At 37.9% G+C, this 19,672-nt stretch overlaps 2 protein-coding genes across 2 annotated transcripts; both read left to right on the forward strand.

Annotated features, from left to right (window-relative positions):
* Positions 1-724: 724 nt before the first annotated feature.
* LOC113708566 (type II inositol polyphosphate 5-phosphatase 15-like) lies at positions 725-11,220 on the forward strand. The gene is made up of 11 exons (XM_072065574.1): positions 725-1,885; positions 4,031-4,286; positions 5,082-5,883; positions 5,984-6,108; positions 6,621-6,705; positions 7,740-7,905; positions 8,005-8,045; positions 8,193-8,460; positions 8,605-8,728; positions 9,072-9,432; positions 10,335-11,220. Exons 1-11 carry the CDS (start codon positions 856-858, stop codon positions 10,689-10,691), a joined length of 3,615 nt encoding a protein of 1,204 aa, XP_071921675.1. The 5' UTR covers positions 725-855; the 3' UTR covers positions 10,692-11,220.
* Positions 11,221-12,740: 1,520 nt separating this feature from the next.
* Positions 12,741-16,757, forward strand: LOC113707617 (2-alkenal reductase (NADP(+)-dependent)-like). The gene is made up of 5 exons (XM_027229880.2): positions 12,741-13,040; positions 14,349-14,526; positions 15,229-15,395; positions 15,535-15,617; positions 16,056-16,757. Exons 1-5 carry the CDS (start codon positions 12,810-12,812, stop codon positions 16,432-16,434), a joined length of 1,038 nt encoding a protein of 345 aa, XP_027085681.1. The 5' UTR covers positions 12,741-12,809; the 3' UTR covers positions 16,435-16,757.
* Positions 16,758-19,672: the final 2,915 nt, after the last annotated feature.

Consider the following 19,672-nt stretch of genomic DNA (forward strand, 5'->3'; position numbering starts at 1 on the left):
ATATCTGATTTGATCTGATTATTTTTTTAAAAATTTTTAATTTATTTTGTACTAATATTATTTATTTATTTATTTTTCATTCCTATGTCTAAATTCTCATTCAATGATAGCTGTTCTAGATGTGGTGCTAAGTTTCTATGTGTGTGTGTATTGTCATAGAAATTGTCAGCAAATTTTTTAATTTTATTTTTTAAAATTGGTATACAACCCCTTTGTAAAAAGGAAAAAGAATAATAACAATGTTTTGTATTTTTCTTATACTGTCACTGTATATATTGACGAGATGGCCCAGATGGAATGAAAATCACATCATTTAAATTTAAATTTAAACATTAAATTTGACATGCATTCTCATCTTCTTCTTTTTTTCCCAGAGACGGCAATAAACACACACACCTAATTAGATTAGAAACACTCAAGAAGTCATCTCCAAATTGAGTCAGAGACTAATCTAAGAGGGACTCACAAACCAACACCATCCAGCCAATTGGTGACAGGAGATGCGGCTGGGGACCTTAAACCCATCTATTAATAATGTATATTCTTTTAAACCCATCTATTAATAATGTATATTCTTTTAAAGTCCACACTTATTAAAAAAAATATATATTACGTGGACGGCGGAGGTCGTTGACCAGCCTCCTTTGGCGCGACATTTGACCCTTCTCCCACAAAAATAAAGGCATAAATCCCATTATAGAAAACGCCCCCCAAAAAAAAAAAAATTTATTTTGACAACAGCGGTCCATTTTTGTATTTATCTTTTTTTTTCTGTGACGGCGAAACCCGAAGTTCCCGCTGTTACCATCCATTTCGGCCTCCAAAACGCCATTTCTCTAGATTTTAATTTTAGCGATGGACGGTCGGATCAAAGACGAAGACGGTGACGACTTAAACCCTTTCTTCACCACCAGTCCTCCTAGACCCACTGCCCAATCGCCTCCTCACTCATCCTTCTCGCAGAACTTTCCCTTTTCACCTCCCGATCACTTCCCCCAATACGGCGACGTCTTCACTGCTCCGCCGACCACCACTACTGCTAATTCCGACGGACTCATCCCCGTTGACGATGACGATGATGATCAGCCGACCTCCGCTTCCACTTCCCAAAATTACCAATGTGCCCCGAAGATATTTGACCGGTTTGACGACTCCTCCACTTCGTCCGACGACAATGACGAATTCTACTGCTCCGACGCCCAGCACGAAGCCGTCCGGAAGCGGCTCGATTACATGATGGACTACCTCGACCGGAAGCTCTCCATGTCCGCGGATCATCCTGCTGACGTCGGCAAGGTGGGTCAGTCTCAGAGTCCTGATCAGAGTCAGAGTCAGAGACATCCTCAGACTCGGCAGCCGCTCCCGGAGTTTATTGCCATGGGCGGTGGGACGGGGATATTCAAGCTTCCGGTGAGGTCTGCTGTGAATCCGGTCCGGCCCCCGAGCTTGGAGGTGCGTCCGCATCCGTTGAGGGAGAAGCAAATTGGGAGGTTTTTGAGGAATATTACGTGTATTGATGACGGGAGGCAAATGTTGGCTGGGTCGGAGTGCGGGATTCGGGCTTGGGATTTGGGGAATGTATATGGAGCTGGGGTGGCGAAAGGAGAGGTGGAGGAGGAGTTCGACGTCGATGAGGAATGGGGTGAACTTGAGGGGCTTGTGGAGGAGGATGCGGCGCCCTATGTTGAGTCTGTAAGGACGGTGGGAGCGCTGTGTGTTGTGGGAGATGATGGGAATAGATTGGTATGGAGTGGGCATAAAGATGGAAAAATTAGGTGTTGGAAAATGGATGGTATCAATAACAACAGTAGAGGTCGGTTTAAAGAAGGACTTTCTTGGCAGGCTCATCGTGGTCCGGTGCTTTCGATGGTCACGACTTCTCATGGTAAACTTGGGATCATGATTGTTATATTTGAAATTTTGCTATTTTTGGGTAATTGTAATTGGATTATATGAATGCTCGAGAATGTATTGGCTTAGATGTTTTGGCTCTTTACACATTTTAGTAGGGACATTGAGAGCTTGAAATTAATTGGTCTCATTTTGTACATTTGACTATTATTTGATAGAGAGTAATTAATCTTTAATATTGCAATTTGCAAACCTTTTTCTGTCTATGGTTTTAAAGATAGAGTCATGGAAATGGAAGAAATCAATAAACTTTGTAGGTAATCTTGAAGAGAAAGAGTCATGGAAATGGTAGGAATTAAGAAACAACTGTCTCCTTACCGCTCCCTCCCTCCTGAAGCACCCATAAAAAGAAAAAATTCAGTCGATAGAGGTTTCATGTAGAAACTTAACAGACTTTTGGACTTCCATTCTACCAGAAAAGGATGCGCTTTCGCTAGTAACTGCTTATATCCTGTGTCATAGCCCCTTGAGTTATGTGTTTGCCTCTGTTTACTTGTGTATTTGTAATCCAACACCGTTTTGGCTTTGCCTGACTTTGACATTTGCTTGCTAGGATTTGTACATAAAAGACCATATCAGACCACCAATGCTTCAAGCTCTTAAGAAGGAAAGGAGCATATAATCTTTTGGATTCTAGTTTATTGAAGGCACACAATTGGTTTTGTAAAATTATCCAAAGAAAAAATTATTCTTGAAATAAGCCCACATTCACGCACTGGATTTATACCAGTCGTTGGCACACATAAATGAGCATGATCACCTATTTGTCATGCTTTCAATGATCTGCTTCTTCCTAATGGTGATGTGAGATTAGCTAACACTTGGATCTGTCATATGGTTAGTATATAACTCGTGCTGGGTACATACTCCATAAATGTGCTTATAAGAGGGATTGGTTGGGTGGGTGGGTAGTTTACCAAATTACTTTAGAAATTATGAGTTTGTTTGGACAGGAGTTTATTTGAGATAATTACTGTAGCACTTTTTGTGTTGTGATGTATATGAGCTAAAAAGGTGATTGGGAAGATAAAAAGGTGATTGGAATTTGTGAAGTAAATTATTTTATCTGAAATCATCTCAATCCAAACAAACCCTATATGTTTTACCCAATGGTTTAATAAAAAATACTGACATTTCTTTTGATTTTGAATGGTAGTTGTGGAGATCAGGAAATATGATATCACACCAAAACTTTGCCTTGTGCTTTACATGTTGTAAGATTAAGTTAATTACATTGAACTTATTGTATGAAAGAGTGCATATGTTGGATGCAAATTTAACTCGGAGTCATGAAACTAGGATGTTTTCTTGCAATCCCATGATCTTCTTTGTTTTGTGTTGTCATGTTGTTAATCTTATATGTACTCAAATATAATTGGTAAACAAAATGTTTTACCTTGCCCCAGCATGGAGAGTTGCTGAGAATTTTTGGCCAGTATAAAAGCAAAATGCTTTCAAGGAATCATCCTCTTTGTTGATGGTTGTACCATACTTAAGGGGGTTTAGGAATAAGAGATTCTAAACTTCTAATTTGGGCATGGATCAAACATGAAAATCTGCTTGTCCTTTGTTGTACTGACCTCTATGTCTGTACTCTTGCTAGTGTTTCTGGCCTCTAGCTCATATTCTGTATGTGCATTTGGTTTTAATGAAGACCAACATAGGGGGGCGGGGGTGTCAGACAAGCTGCAATATTAGGACACAATCTGCCAGAAGTATCTGAAACTATTTTGAACAAAGGACTAAAATGCTACAATCCAGCCTCAATATCCTGACAATGGATGTGTTTGATACACTTTAGGCCTTAAATTGTGTGTTGTCCCTACCTCTTATGGTATATGACATGTGATTGGGCAGTTGATTGTACTTTCTTTACCCGTTTGAATTCATGACGCCAGGGCACTTTACTACTTGTGGAAGACAAATTTTTTCCCCTTCTTGTTGCTATGTATTCTGCTTAAACTGCAATTGTCAAGCATGTGAACTTGAATTTGCTTTGTTCTGGTATAGGTTGGGTACTGAAATTTGATTATAGAATTTGACAGATTTCTCATTGCACCATTATAATTAGGCATACTGGTCATTCTGTGCTAATTTTCTTAGTTTTACTTTCATCTAGGGGATCTGTGGTCAGGGTCTGAAGGTGGTGTGATTAAGACTTGGCCTTGGGAAGCTATTGAAAAGTCACTTTCTCTAACATCAGAGGAAAGGCATATGGCTTCTTTATTGGTAGAGAGGTCATATATTGACCTGAGGAGCCAAGCCACCTTGAATGGTAGCTGCAATAGCATATTTACCACTGATATAAAGTTTATGTTGTCTGACCATTGCAGAGCAAAAGTGTGGACTGCTGGGTATCTTTCATTTGCGATTTGGTTAGTTTTCACTTTTTCCCTATCTGGATCAACTGCCCGTTTTAACATAATTCAGTTATTTATCCCTTTTCTGCATCATGTATTATGTTAATGAGCTGTTTCATGAGACCTTACATATCAATTTATAAGCAACTGCTTATTTGGACAGCAAATTATATGCATTTGATATTTCTATATTCTTGTGTTTGCATGTCATGCTGGCGATACTATTGATGATAGGTCGATGCTTCGGGTTCTTCAATTTCTATGACAGCTTTTTCATTTATTTGGATTTAAACCATAGTTTCCTATAATGAGTGTATGAAGTTGAACTACTGTCTTACCCAAAAGTTGAAGTTGTTGCTGTGGAGTGTTTTTTAATGTAGGCTTTAACCTATTTCTGGATGATGATTATAACTTTTTTCAGCATGCATGAAATGTGCAAACTTGTAATTGGGGAATGATGGCTAGAATTAAACGAGGTCTTTTGCTTGCTTTCATATGATACTGAGTTAGAACCTAGTCTTAAAGAGTTTAGTTTGTTGTAAATTCTTCCTTTCATTTTTCTTACTGTTCTCATGTTCAAATTTGCTGCAAGTTATAATTGACCTTCTTTCTAACTGATATTGTTATTTGTGGTGGACCAAGATGCTGTTTAAGTCATTTTTTCTTTACTATTTTTCTGTCTGGTGTCTACTATCTTCTTATAGTTGTCTTGTAATCTTCATGTGATTTGCTTTATCATCAGTGTACAAGAAGTGTTGTCTTGTAATGTTGTTACAAATTTGCTTCATCATCAATGTTATGGTTTTGCAGGGATTCTCGAACTAGGGAATTACTGAAAGTGTTCAATATAGATGGTCAGATTGACAACATGTCAGGTATACAAGATCAGATGATGGAGGAGGAGATTAGGTTGAGGTTTGTTTCTGGTTTAAAGAAGGAGAAGCCACAAAGTAACTTAAATTTCTTTCAGCGATCACGTAACGCTATTCTAGGAGCAGCTGACGCTGTTCGTCGAGCTGCAGTAAAAGGAGCTTTTGGAGAGGATAATAGAAGAACTGAAGCATTAGTTGCAACTATTGATGGAATGATTTGGACTGGATGCACTAATGGATTACTTGTGCAGTGGGATGGAAATGGAAATCGTCTGCAAGATTTCCAGTATCACTCGTATTCTATTCTGTCCCTTTGTACATTTGGGTCACGTATATGGGTAGGTTATTGCAGTGGTACTATCCAGGTAGTAGATCTCAGTGGCAATCTGTTGGGAGGCTGGACAGCTCATAGAAGTCCAGTGATAGATTTGGCTGTTGGAGCTGGTTACGTTTTCACCTTGGCTAATCATGGTGGTATACGTGGATGGAGTATTACATCTCCAGGGCCACTGGATAGTATATTGTCTTCAGAGTTATCTGGGAGGGATTTTCTCTATACCAGAATGGAGAACTTAAAAATATTGGCTGGTACATGGAATGTTGGACAAGGAAGAGCTGCTTATGATTCACTTATCTCCTGGATAGGTTCAGCATCTGTAGACTGTGACATTGTAGTCCTTGGATTGCAGGAAGTGGAAATGGGTGCTGGTTTTCTTGCAATGTCTGCTGCTAAAGAAACTGTAAGGCACCTTACGTGCTGACTAGTTTCTTTTCTAGAATCAATTTGAATATATATCTTTATGGGGATTTTGTGTAACTTGTATTGGTATCGTAATGCAGGTAGGGCTTGAGGGAAGTTCTGTTGGACAATGGTGGCTAGAAATGATAGGAAAAACCTTGGATGAAGGATCAACATTTGTGGGAGTTGGTTCCAGGCAGCTTGCAGGCTTGCTTATTTCTGTCTGGTAAGTATACTTGTAGATCTTATTGCTTTTTATTTTTATGGTGTGGAAGTCTCTGTCTGTTGGTTATTGCTATTGCATACTCTCCTCTTGAACTTGAATTGTGGTTTTTGAGTGCTTGGGTTGAGGTGTTCTTCCATCACGCTGCATATGATGGGAACATTACTCTCAACTCTTGGTTGAGAGAAATTATGTCATCTTGGACTGATTATGTGACATTAGATAGGTTATACAGTTGTGACAGAGAAGATGTCTTCTTTTCCTATTGATATCGTTTTTCTCTTGTAGTTTGTTTTGTCTGTCTATATAATCAACTGAATATGCAGTGTGTCGTGCAAGAATGTAAAAAATTTAGTTCTTGGAATGTGCTTATGTTTACCCCCCTCTCTCTCTCTCAATGAAAATTTTTTTCCTGGTTTTCCGAAGGTCCCTATTGTGTTTCTTCTTTTTGATGTTGTTGTTTGCTTGATTCTCTTGCCTAGCTTATTGCATATAATGAATAAATTATGTTTCAGGATCAGAAACAGCATTAGAAGTCATGTAGGAGATGTTGATGTTGCAGCGGTTCCTTGTGGTTGGGGCCGTGCTATTGGGAACAAGGTATAGTTGTTTTTGTCCCTTCTACTGGTATATCCACCAGGCAAAGGGTGAACAATTTGATTCCATACTGATCTATGATAATAAGCTGGCCAATCAGGAAGAGGTCATGAGCACTTAATGGGATCTATAGTATCAGCCTGATTCTTAATATTTAGATGGTTTCTGAAGCTTGCCACTTCATTTTTCTTTTGCTGTTGGTTATAGTTGATGGCTTGCATATGCCAATATGTTGGCAAATTTACCTTAGGCACTGTTTGGATTGAAGAAATGGGAGGGAAAAGAAAGGAGAGGAATTGGAGGGATTTAGTTTTTGTTGGTTGGTTTGATTTTTGAAGTGTGAAAGGAAAGGGTTGGGAGGGAAAGGGAGGGAGAGGGTCTAGTTATTTTGTTGAGTTATAGTTTCCGCCCAAAAGTGGGTGGAAACAGAGGGAAATGAAACTAATTTATTGAAATAATGTAAATTTTTTTAAAAGATCAATTTTTCTTATCCTTTCTAGTAAATTAACACTTGATCTTTTCCTTTCCTTTCTTCTCCTTCCTCAATCCAAACAAAAATTCAGTATTTTGTTTTTTTTTTCCTTCCATACTTAATCCAAACAAGATGGATGGAAATCACTTTCCTCAACTCTCCTTTCCTTTTTTTTTCCATTGGTATCCTTTCCTTTCATTTCCCTTCCTTTCCTTCAATCCAAACAGTGCCTTAGTGTCCCGTAGGGACTAATCGACAATGTGTATTATGAAAAAGTGCAAGCCACCTATTGCACCTTTATGTATATAATGATTTGTTAGATAGTTCGTCTATATTTCATAGGGAATGCCAAAGTAAGAAGTCTAGCAATGAATGCTTGGGATATTTCCATTGAACTTGTATTACATGCTTTTGATCTAACGGGCATGTTTTCCCTTTTTCCTTTAGGATAACTTCGTAGGGAAATATTAATTCTGGAAGAAGAAACTCATGGGTCTAACCTTTCATTTTCTGAGGAGTCTGTTTATTTTTCTGCTTCTTAGTTTGGTGCTTTATCTCTGTACAGGGAGCTGTTGGTTTGAGGATGAGGGTGTACGGTCGGATTTTTTGCTTTGTGAATTGCCACTTTGCTGCGCACTTAGAGGCTGTCAGTCGTCGTAATGCCGATTTTGATTATGTATATCGAACCATGGTTTTTAGTCGACCATCTGGTTCCTTGAATACTGCAGCTGGTATGATTATCACCTGTTATTCTCTTGCTTGCTCGCATACTCGATATACTTGTTTTGGCTTCGTTATTGCTTATGCTTGCCCTTGGTCTCGTGTTGCAGCTGGTGTCTCAACTGCAGTTCAAGTTGTTCGCAATGCTAATGTATGTGTATGTTAACTTTTTAGTTGACCATCCTCAGAGTGTCTTTCTAAATTATATCCTTTTTATTTGACTGATGCAGTCTCATGTCTTTAAGTAACTTCTCATTGGTAAGCTTAAGGAAAAGTAAAAATCCTCTATACCTGGCAGGTTACGGGTATATACTCTGTTGAGGGGATGCTCGAGCTATCTGAGGCCGACATGGTTGTTTTTCTGGGTGACTTGAATTATAGGCTTGATGGTATATCTTATGATGAAGCAAGGGATTTTATTTCCCAAAGATGCTTTGACTGGCTTAGAGAGAAGGATCAGTTGCGAGCAGAAATGAAAGCTGGCAATGTTTTCCAGGGGATGCGGGAAGCTGTTATCAAATTTCCTCCTACATATAAATTTGAGAGGCATCAGGCTGGTTTATCAGGTAGCTTTTAGTAGAGATGTTAGCTTAGAGCAGCAGCCTGGCTGCATTTTTTTAACTTGAATGCTCCCTGGTACCTTGTGAGAAATTTTAAATGCTTTTTGAATGGTCAGAATGAAGTTTATCTGGATCTTATTCCTTTTTAAGGTTATGATTCTGGTGAAAAGAAACGCGTTCCTGCCTGGTGTGACAGAATTATGTACCGTGACAGTCGTTCAGCTCCAGTGTCTCCTTGCAGCTTAGAATGTCCTGTAGTCTCATCTGTTTTGCAGTAAGTTTTCTGGAAGCATGTGTCTTTGGTATATGTATGCTGAACTTCCTGAATAACTAATATTTGACCGCTTATTAAACCCATGGTGTCCTTTGGAGTGAAACAAGATGTCACCTCATACACAAGTTTCACGGTTTGTGTCTGGTGTTAGTTTTTTTCAACTTTTATGTTGATCACCTTGTTTTTTTTTCGTTTAGCATACTTCTGTGGGTTTACTGTACATGCTTCTCTCTCTCTCTCTCTCTCTCTGATGCGTGTATGTGACATGCAGAAGGCTCTGTATCCGAATGTCTTCATTGTATTTATCTGCTTGGAATTTACAGAGTTTTCTTCATTTGTCTAGGTATGAAGCTTGCATGGATGTTACAGACAGTGATCACAAGCCTGTCCGTTGCATATTCAGTGTGGAGATTGCTCGAGTTGATGAGTCTTTGAGGCGACAAGAGTTTGGAGAAATCATTGAATCCAATGGGAAAATCAAGCAATTGCGAGAAGAGCTATGTAGAATTCCAGAAGCAATTATGAGTACAAACAACATAATCCTTCAGAACCAGGATGTATCTATCTTGCGTATAACAAATAAATCTGGAAGGACGAAAGCTCTTTTTGAAATAATATGTGAAGGTCAGTCCACCATTAAGGATGATGGACAGGCTTCCGATCATCGTCCTAGAGGTTCTTTTGGTTTCCCTCAGTGGCTTGAGGTAATTTCCTGTTAATATTATTGTTACCATTATTATTATTGCTACTAATACTATTACTATGATTATTAGTATAATGGTTACTAATATTATTTATCATTCCTATTGTTTTAGTATTATTTTTACTATTACTATTGCTCATATATTTAAGTGTCTTCAAGGAAATCATCTCTATTTTTTATGCTAAACCTTTTTGTGGTTGCAGTGATGGTCTCATTATTCTTTAGACTAGGTAGGGAAATTATCAGGCACTCATAAAACAATTTTCCACTTATCATGATTTTTCCAAGACTCGCTTCTTTGTTTCAGTACAAATATGCTAATCGGTAGTGTGGTTTTTACTTTGATTCTCTCAGCATGTTATGCTTTTCGTATGTGCTTGACATCTCTTCAACATAATCCATGTGTCATTTAGGCTTATTGTCCTTGGTAGCCTGCCTTTCAGGGTATAAAGTTTGGGGCTCTGGCCCTTATAGAATAAAGATGATGTTACTGCATTATGTTTATCACAGTAATTGATTTCAGATATTTTAGGGCTGTGATTAGCGCAGTTGAAAATTACAAGGCTAAGATCCTTGAGCTTGTGATTTGCGGATGATGGTAGTTGCTGTATGCATTTAATGTCCTCCTTTGGCTGTCTATTGATTTTGAATTGTCAAGGTCCAACTTAGCCAGTGACTTATTGATTCTGAATTTTTTTAAATTATTTTCCATTTTATAAGTTGCATATTCTCCTTTCTAAATGACCAAATTTCAATGGAATCTGATTGAAAGGAAGTGTGCTATTTTTTTGGTCATGGAAATTGTCAAGTTGTAGCTGTATTTCTCATAGCTACAGTTTTTTAATATCACAAAATTTCATGCCTGCTGGAAAAGTAATTAGTTTGCATTTTATGTTTAACCAGGTCACTCCAGCTGCTGGCATAATCAAACCTGATCATATTGCTGAGATTTCAGTCCATCATGAAGAATATCAGACACTGGAAGAGTTTGTTGATGGTACCCCACAGAATTCGTGGTGTGAAGATGCTAGGGATAAGGAAGTAATATTGGTAGTAAAGGTGCGCGGCAGCTTGTCAGCTGAGGCCAAAAGTCACCGAATTCGTGTGAGACACAGCTTTTCAGGCAAGCCTAGGCGTATGAATCAGAGAATAAATAATCCTAATCCTCCCCCATCCAATGTCCTTTATCGATCTGAATTCCAGCGCCTTAGTGGCACCTCTGATGTCGTTGACCAACTAAGGAATCTGCACAGTCCTTGAATGTGTAAGGCCATTCTAGTAAACCAAAAGTGCTGGTTGGTCTCTGCTCGTTCAAACCAATTTTGTCATATTCTTCTCATGTACATACCTGCAGATATGGACATGGGGACGCTCCATTCTCCTGCAGCATTGATCTCCTTGAGCATATTTTCATAACTAGAGTCAATCTGAAAATACATCTACCTTGTGAATTTTTGCCCTCCAATTTTTGGACCTTCCCGTCTGTCCATAGAATACCAAAATCCAGTGTGTCTCGAAGCTGTACCTTGTTAGTATATGACTGACTTGTTTGCTCTTTTGAAATGCCTAGTTTGATACCTAGTTTTCTTGTACATCTGCAGAGAAAGTGAGGGCTCGAGAAGTGTTTTTAGTTGTTTCCAGCTCTCTGTATTGCCTTTCATTTTTTTCTTTTTTCTTTTTGGTCCACAAAATATGTGACTTCTTAGTTGAAGCTGTATTGTAATCACAATTGTTTTGTCTGATAATATGTGACCAGGAAAGGTCGCCAGCATAGAAATTTTGGGTCGGATCATCTTTTGTAAAGAATGCTAATAATTTTTGTCAGACTTGAGTAATAACTTATGCTTTTTTTTAAAAAAAAAATTTTGCTTTTCTTCATGTAATTCAAACTGCATTCTTATTTGTTTTTTCCTTTTTAAACCTGGAGCAGGAACATCATGAATTCTACCTAGCTCCATACACTAGTTTCCATCTTTTCAATATGACAACTTGCTCAAAGATTTTCTTGTGTACGCCCTATAGAAATGAAATGTTTTCATTTTGTTGATGAACGATGGGAAAAATGGGTTGGACCTGACTTTTCTAGCCATCATTTAAGGATGATCTGAATATTTTGACGTACCTCACATTTTGCTAAATAAATTTAAGAACATAAACTTGGATAAAATTGCTTTTTCTTGCTTGTTCATTTTGAGATAATACAATATGCTGGCTAAATTAGCATTCTCGTGGATTTATACAAAAAAAAAAAAAAAAAAATTCATTTTGACTTCTACACTTTCGATGAGGATACATATTAAGAATTTTGAAACTCTTAGTAGCTCGATCAAAATATCTCTTCACTAACACATTGGGAAGAACAAAAGTCAAACAATTGAAATGGGAACCCATTCTTGAAAACTTTATGATTCGATCTAACAACAATAAAAATATAAAAATAAAAAGGCACAAAGGAAAACCAAAGATGTTGAAACAACATGATCACATAATTAACCAATTGGCCATCAGAGTAGAGACTGGTCCCTCCCTGGCGCGGCATCAGGGTCGAAACCCCCTTGACTGCGTTTTCTCTCCAGAATTTTCTAAAGTACTGATTAAAAATTATTTAACTCTCTTTGAATCTCTCAATGGATTAGATAGGTTCATCTTCCTCGTTTTTTACCTATCCAATATAAAATTAACCGTAACAATGTTGTACTAAAAAAAAAGAAAAGATGATTACATAATTAATAACGTGTTGACATTGAGAATTAAGATAAAAGGTTAGCAATAAATAAATAAGTAAAGGGGAAAAAAACTTGGGTTTAAACGCAGGGCAGCATTTAGATAGGCAACTAGCCAACCACCCCGCCTACAGAGTACAGGCTACAGACTGTCATTGCCCAACGCTTTGTCCCAAGTTTCACTCTTTTAGGAGATATAAAGTTATTGCCCCCGGGGTTAGATCACCCGGTCTGCGGCTGGAAAACCACTCGCAAGGTCGTGGGATCGAACCTCACCTAACGCTTGGGTGCGGTTGGGGTAGCGCTGTACTCCAGGCGCAGGGGATTAGTCGGGCCGCCTTCGGGTCTTGACCCGGACACCCCTGTGTTGACAAAAAAAAAAAAAAAAAAAAAAAAAAAAAAAAAAAAAGGAGATATAAAGTTATTATTTTGAAGCTAAATTTTATCGATTTTATTTTATAAAAAATAAAAAATTATTATTTTAAAAGTCAAGAACAAAAGAATTCATTTAACAAAATACATGACAACTATTTCCCCTTTGTTTAAACTTTACAGCTTATGGATTGGCGCTTGCATTATTGCCTATAGAAACAACACCATAAACAACAAACTTCATACGCCATACTTTATACCATCAATTTCTTGGGGTAAAAAAATGGTGGGGGAGATGGTGGAGAACAAGCAAGTCATATTCAAGGGATACATAGAAGGAGTTCCTAAGGAAACAGACATGGAATTGAAGGTTGGAAACATGATCAAGCTTGAAGCTCCAAAAGGGTCAGGTGCATTCTTGGTCAAGAATCTTTACCTGTCCTGTGATCCATACATGCGTGGCCGCATGCGGGACTTCCAAGGCTCTTACGTCCCTCCTTTCAACCCTGGTTCAGTTAATTCCTACAACTGATATGCTTTTTACACGTTTTACTTTTTTTTTCTTTTCTTAACTCCCGAATATAAGTATTAAGTAGTGCTATGCTTTGCTTGTTTAACTCGTATTGCAGTCATACTTTTGTTTCTTTTTTTTACTACTGATGCTTAGTTTAAGTTTCGTTAAGAATAATTGATGCAAACGTAGCCATTCTCTGATCGTGGAAGCCCTGTAATCTGGCTTTGCCCTTTAAAATGTTGCTGTAAATTGTGATTGTCTGCAGAGGTAAAGTTGACTTGTTCTTAGGTATTAAGTATTATTTTTGAGAATATCCAGAACTAGGACTTTGTGTACCGAGAGATTTCTACACTTGAAGGTTGTTAGGCTCTCTGCTTGTGTCAAAATTCATTTCTGGGCATAGGAAAATGCTAAATTCCTGATACACACTAGAGTAGTTGGATAGTGGTCTAATATGGTTGACTTTTTCCAGTTTAGGACTTGATCTGTACAATGATAATAAAAATCTTGTTGCAAAAGTCAATTCCTGTCCAAGAAATAGAAAAGAATTATCTGATTGTATTGAACAACTACAGTCCTTCAGATTTCCAATTATGCTGTCAATTTTTAGGTGTTGCTAAAACTTGAAAAGGCACAGAATCACAACATTACTAAATGTATATGGGATGATTATGCCCAAAGTTTAATGCTGTAGAACATTAGGGGTGACTGCAATCAACGTAGCTCCTCTGAAGATCATCAACAAAATTAGTTTTTTAATAACATCCAAAATGCCCTTAATGTCCCGATTCCTTTTCACTTGGAAGCATATATTAACCATTCCAAAATATAAATTATGTGGAATTTCTTTCTTACCATTTTTTTTAATCACCTAAGAAAGACATTGATGTGGTATCTCAATCAAGTGACTATCAAAGTTGAAGTATGCATCTACATGTTGCTGCTTTTATTCTTCATTCTTCTATTTGCAGTCAGAGTTCTTCTGATCCGTAGCCTATTCTTGAGAAGTAGATATATACAATTATTTCTTCAGCAATCATAGGAATGTCCAACAGTCACATTCCATTGCTGAAATTAACCAGGTCACAGTAGTGCTAATACATTCTGTTAGAATCTGGACATTCTGAAATGACAGTAGTGCTAATCATTGCTGAAATGACATTCTGTTAGAATCTGGACATTGAAAAATAGCAAAGAGTCTGCAATACATATGGTGTCATCTGTTCATTATGTATGAATTTTGCATTTGATGTCAGCTTTAGTGTGTTGCCAACTCAGCAGTGCTAACTGCTCTTTCTTTGGTTGTAGGTTATTGAAGGATTTGGTGTGTCTGAAGTTTTAGATTCTGATAATCCAAACTTAAGGCCTGGTGACTTGGTCTCAGGACTTACAGGGTGGGAGGAGTACAGCTTAATTTACAAAACTGAGCAGTTGAGAAAAATAGAGCCGGATGATATTCCCTTTTCCTACTATGTTGGGCTCCTTGGTAGGTCCATCTCAGATCATTAATTGCCTAACCTGTGTTTCTCGCATGCATTTCAAAGCTTCCAGACATGTATAGACTTCCTTGATTGTGTTTGTAACTCTATCTGGATATAGTTAAACATGCTTTGTATACCATTAGTTGAACTTGTTTGAAATGGATGGTCTTTAGTATACCACTATTCCCGTATATTGTCCCATAGTCAATCTGGAATGATAATTTCAATTCCTCAGTCAAATTTCTCAATTAGACTTTTTGGGGATTAAGGTGAATGGAAAACCTCGTTTGAATTTGTCCTGTGCTAGATAGATGGTCATGTAATTTTAACAGTCACAAAGAATCCGGGATTTAATGGTATGGAATCATGGCTTGAAGATTCATAATTCCTGCTTGACCAGTTATAGCTAATGCATTCATTTGTAGTAATCTAGATAACTTAATTTCTGGATTGGAAGTATTAATCAACTGTGCTATAGCTTTGGGAGGGTTGTATATTCCTTGAACTTCTGCATAGATATTCAGTGAGACTTTAGTCCTGAACACGATCTGAGATCTTTTACATCTTTCCTAGTTTTAGATTTCAACTCTTCCCAACAAAATAATTGTTTTCTTCCTTTTCCAGTATCCATGTAGCATAGTCTTTTAATATTTTATGTCAAAAACTGTAATACTTACAGCAGCTATGAAACTATAATTTGGGTTCAGGTATGCCAGGCTTTACTGCTTATGCTGGGTTCTACGAGGTTTGTGCTCCCAAAAAGGGGGACTATGTTTTTGTCTCTGCTGCCTCTGGGGCAGTTGGTCAGCTTGTTGGCCAACTTGCAAAGTTGCATGGCTGTTATGTAGTTGGGAGTGCTGGAACAAGTGAGAAAGTAAGTCTCTTGTTGTACCAAGATACCATTCTTTCAGATATTTATGTTTATTTTACTCGTGTATCATGTCAACAGTTCATCTACGTTGCTTAAAACTGTTGGCACCATTTCCGTAGAAGCTGATTTTGCATACCATTAGGTTGATATTCTGAAAAATAAGCTTGGATTTGATGAGGCTTTTAACTACAAAGAGGAACAAGACCTTGATGCAGCTTTGAAAAGGTGAGTGGAAGTGTCAGTTAACAAGCGAATTAAGTCGCACTCTCACTTTTCAATATCTTACTCAGGGGAAAAGCCAGAGCATATAGGTAAAGGCTTTGTTGCTTATTGCGTCTCCCAGTGAACTAGATTATTGTGCCTACTACATTAGTTTCATCATATGTTTAACTTCTCCTTCTGTAGTCCAATCTTGTCACAGTTCAATAGATGATTTTTGTGTCTCGTTCTTATCAAAGCACCTATCCTTTCTTTGAACAAGTCAGTTTAAGTAGTATTTCTTCCCATGTCAAAGTTTTCCAAACAAAATGTTTCAGATCAAACATCACATGCACTTCATTATTTTTATCTTGAAGCACCTTTTTTTTACTTTTAATGATTTACCAATATTACACTGGTCAAATGTCTTAAACTAAAACCATATCCTTATACTCCACTGAGCAGATACTTTCCAGAAGGCATTGATATCTACTTTGATAATGTGGGTGGAGCCATGCTCGACGCTGCTCTTCTTAATATGAGAATTCATGGTCGGATTGCTGTCTGTGGGATGGTGTCTCAGCACAGCATTTCCAGCCCAGAAGGACAACATAATTTGCTTGCCCTGATATCAAGACGCATAAGAATGCAGGGTTTCTTGCAAAGTGATTACCTGCACCTATTTCCTCGTTTTCTGGAAAATGTCATCAGTCTCTACAAGGAAGGGAAGATCGTTTATATAGAGGATATGCATGAAGGACTAGAAAGTGGTCCTGCTGCTTTTGTTGGCTTGTTTTCTGGAAAAAATGTGGGCAAGCAGGTTATCAGAGTTGCCTATCACTAATACAAATCACTACCACTGCCCCTCCTAGAAAATTGAACGCTTTTTGGTCTGCAATTGGATTATGAAATAACAATTCTCAGTACTTTAACTGAGATGAAAGTTCTTGATCTTCTTTTGAAGACACTTGTCTTGTTTCTCTGGAACACTTGTACAAGTTACCTCAGGTTGAAGAAATGTTGGAAATGCTCCTATATGATGTATAGATAGATGGTCTTTTATGCTAAAAAGTAATGCATGCCTGGTATTCAGCAATGTGTATTATCTTTTTCAACTCGCATTGAATTTACAGCATCATTAACATCAAAAAAGGAGTTTGAGAATGAGTGTCATAACTTCTTCTTTTTGTTCTCTTTTTCTTTCTTGGTCTTCTTTCATCCAAAGTTCATCAGGTCCTTTTAAGAGCTTCCCTCAAGTAAAGGGGCACTAAGCAATTAATTAGCCAAAACTAATGAAACCACAAAGAACTTGTCAAGAACATTGTTAGCTGCACAAACGCATCAGAAAGGACGATTGAACAGTCACCCAAACCACAAAGTAGTATTCATATAAACACAGGGTTGTAAAAGTTGTCCCAAATTATTATTTTTTTTAGTTTTTAATAATTTGATCAAGGGATAATATCAGAAACCTCCCCTGAGGTTTCTTCAAATATCACTTAGCTCCCCCCACATTTTAGAAATCTCTCTTACCACCCTTTGAATTGACATTTTCTTAATAATGTCAGCCCCTCTGAGCAAAAGTAACATTAGAATATTGGTTTTGGAGGAAGGAGAGTATTTTAATTCCCCTCATACCCTTAGTTTGACTGAATCCTGTGACATAAAAAAGTTGCAGTAGGTGGAAAATGTGAATTGGAGATAAATTTCCTGGTATGAGCACTGTTGCATGGCCGTTGGACATGCAACGGCTACTTTGAGTGAACCGCATGAAAGGTGAGGGAAAAGCAACGGCTACTTCCAGTGGTATTAAAAGGTGAGGGAACCGCATGAAATAGCTGCAAAACTTAAAGAGGAAAGCAAGCAAAGAAATGGCTAGTTCATCCTTCCAAGGTCAGTCATACAATTCACCTTCATCATTAAGCATGAAGAACCGGTATTGTAAATGCAACCGCAAGGCTACATTACGAATCTCAGAGAGTGAAAGAAATCCAGATAAGCTATATTTTAGTTGTTCAAAGTGCAACTACTTCAAGTGGTATGAAGGAAATGAAGGCGAAGAGTTGCAGAGGCAAAGAAATGGAGGTGAAGAAGTGCAGCGTACAAGAAATGAAGCTGATTCTGCAGTGCTTCCATTGAGGAAAGCAAATCAGGAATGTAACTTTGTGCCTCAATAGAATGCATGCCTCACTTTCTTATTCATCATCAATCTTGTACTCTTAGCAATTTATCTTTTCATTCAAATTGTTAAAGCAATCCCAGTTTCTTGTTCCAGTAATAGTAGATGTGTTCCAAGCTGTTTGGAGCCTTACTGGTCATACATGAAAGAACCAGAAGGCATGTGTAACTTGGACATGATGTTAAGCTATGTGAAAAAGAGTTGAAACTATTTTTTACTTCATACGTATGCCCTCCATATTTGTTGCCTATCAGTGTTATACCAAAAGTCATACTTAACAGAAAATGCATTAAGCTATCAGGTGCAGTTCCTTAGGTACAATGTGTCTCTCCTGCTAAGTTCATTGGAAAACAACAGTACTAGTTTCACACGTAATCCTGAGGAATCAGAGTCATAAAGTTAAAAAAAAAAACACAGCATGACATCTTTGAAGGCTTACAAATTCCATACATAAAGGTAATAAGTCATATGCTCCAAGATCTATGGGTAGCAGCAGAGCATACTTGTGTTGAGGAATGCTGCAATTCCTAAACATAAGTACCAAAACATATGTCTTTGAAGTCGTTCACTAGGACTGGGAATGCAATTAACCACTTGCATCCACATTTACAACTAAACAAAAGTATGTAGCAATCAACAAGAATCTCAGAAAGCATCATCTAAAAACATCATTCTAGATGATGAGGAATGCTACGTATACAAATGTACCAGATCAGTCTCCTAAAGCAAAACTCATAATACTAGTACTAATTAGAACCTCATACTGATGTTGCTATTGTCAATGTGAGATCCCATACCAGCAGAAGTGGATATTGAAGATGCAGTGACTGCTGGAGTTTGTTCTGAGCCAACAGCAATGAAAGGTCTGGCTCTCTTATTAGTGTTAGCAACAGTAGTTCCAACCCCTGCATTTAGCCCTCCTCTCTGAAGCCATGCAACAAATGTTATTAAACTAATGACTGGTCGACAGTTAGAATAGTTAGCAATAGGTGCTGAATCTAATTTCTGATTAACTATACCTTTCTGGTATTAGTACTAGTGCAGGCAGAATGATTAAGTTGAACATGAGCTCCAGCAACATGATTTTGAGTGCTTCCATTACTGCCTTGACTTGATACAATGACTGGGACATTTTCTTGTGCATGTTCCTGACAAATCAGATCCAAAAGCTAAGCTCATTTGCAAGGAATTAATACACATGAAGATACTATAATTTGACATTGCTTCAATTACCCATAGAACAGATCCTGCTAATCCAGTATTGGCAATGCCTCTTCTTGGTTTTCCTCTTCGACTTGCTACCTGATTTGTAGAAGTACTGCTGCCTCTTTTTTCAGCAACAGGAGTTCCTTAACAAGTTCTCCTATTATGTCCAAATCTGCCGCACTTTGAGCACCTGAAACTGATTGATCTCTTGTGTTGAGGTGCAGGAGCTCCTTCATCAGGTGCTCTTCTTCTATTTCTTCTTGGTCTACCAGCTCTTCGTCTAAGTGGTGGTGGCAAAACTACTACTGGTGTCACATCTTCCATTCGAGGCCACCTATTCATATGTGAAATTGGGTTGATCATGAATGCATACATTTTCAAGTATTGATCAATGGAAAAGGCTGCATCACAGTAGTTTTCCAGTTTCTCCCTTCTATAAATAGCTCCTAGTGCAGCATGCTTGCAAGGAATGCCAGTCAACTGGAAAGCCCCGCATTCACATGTCCTCTCAGTCAACTTGACTATATAGGACTTATCATAGTCTGCTACTTCAAACGTGTTGTCACTTGCCATTATCAGTGAACACCTTCTTGATTCAGTTGCAATATCCTTCAACTTGCCAATAACATGTGGAGTAATACTAGATGTCCATGTGCAGCCTTTTTGATATCTCTTATGCAGTTTTTTCATGAATTTT

The sequence above is a fragment of the Coffea arabica genome, chromosome 9e, assembly GCF_036785885.1.
Source record: "Coffea arabica cultivar ET-39 chromosome 9e, Coffea Arabica ET-39 HiFi, whole genome shotgun sequence".
Classification (NCBI taxonomy): domain Eukaryota; kingdom Viridiplantae; phylum Streptophyta; class Magnoliopsida; order Gentianales; family Rubiaceae; genus Coffea; species Coffea arabica.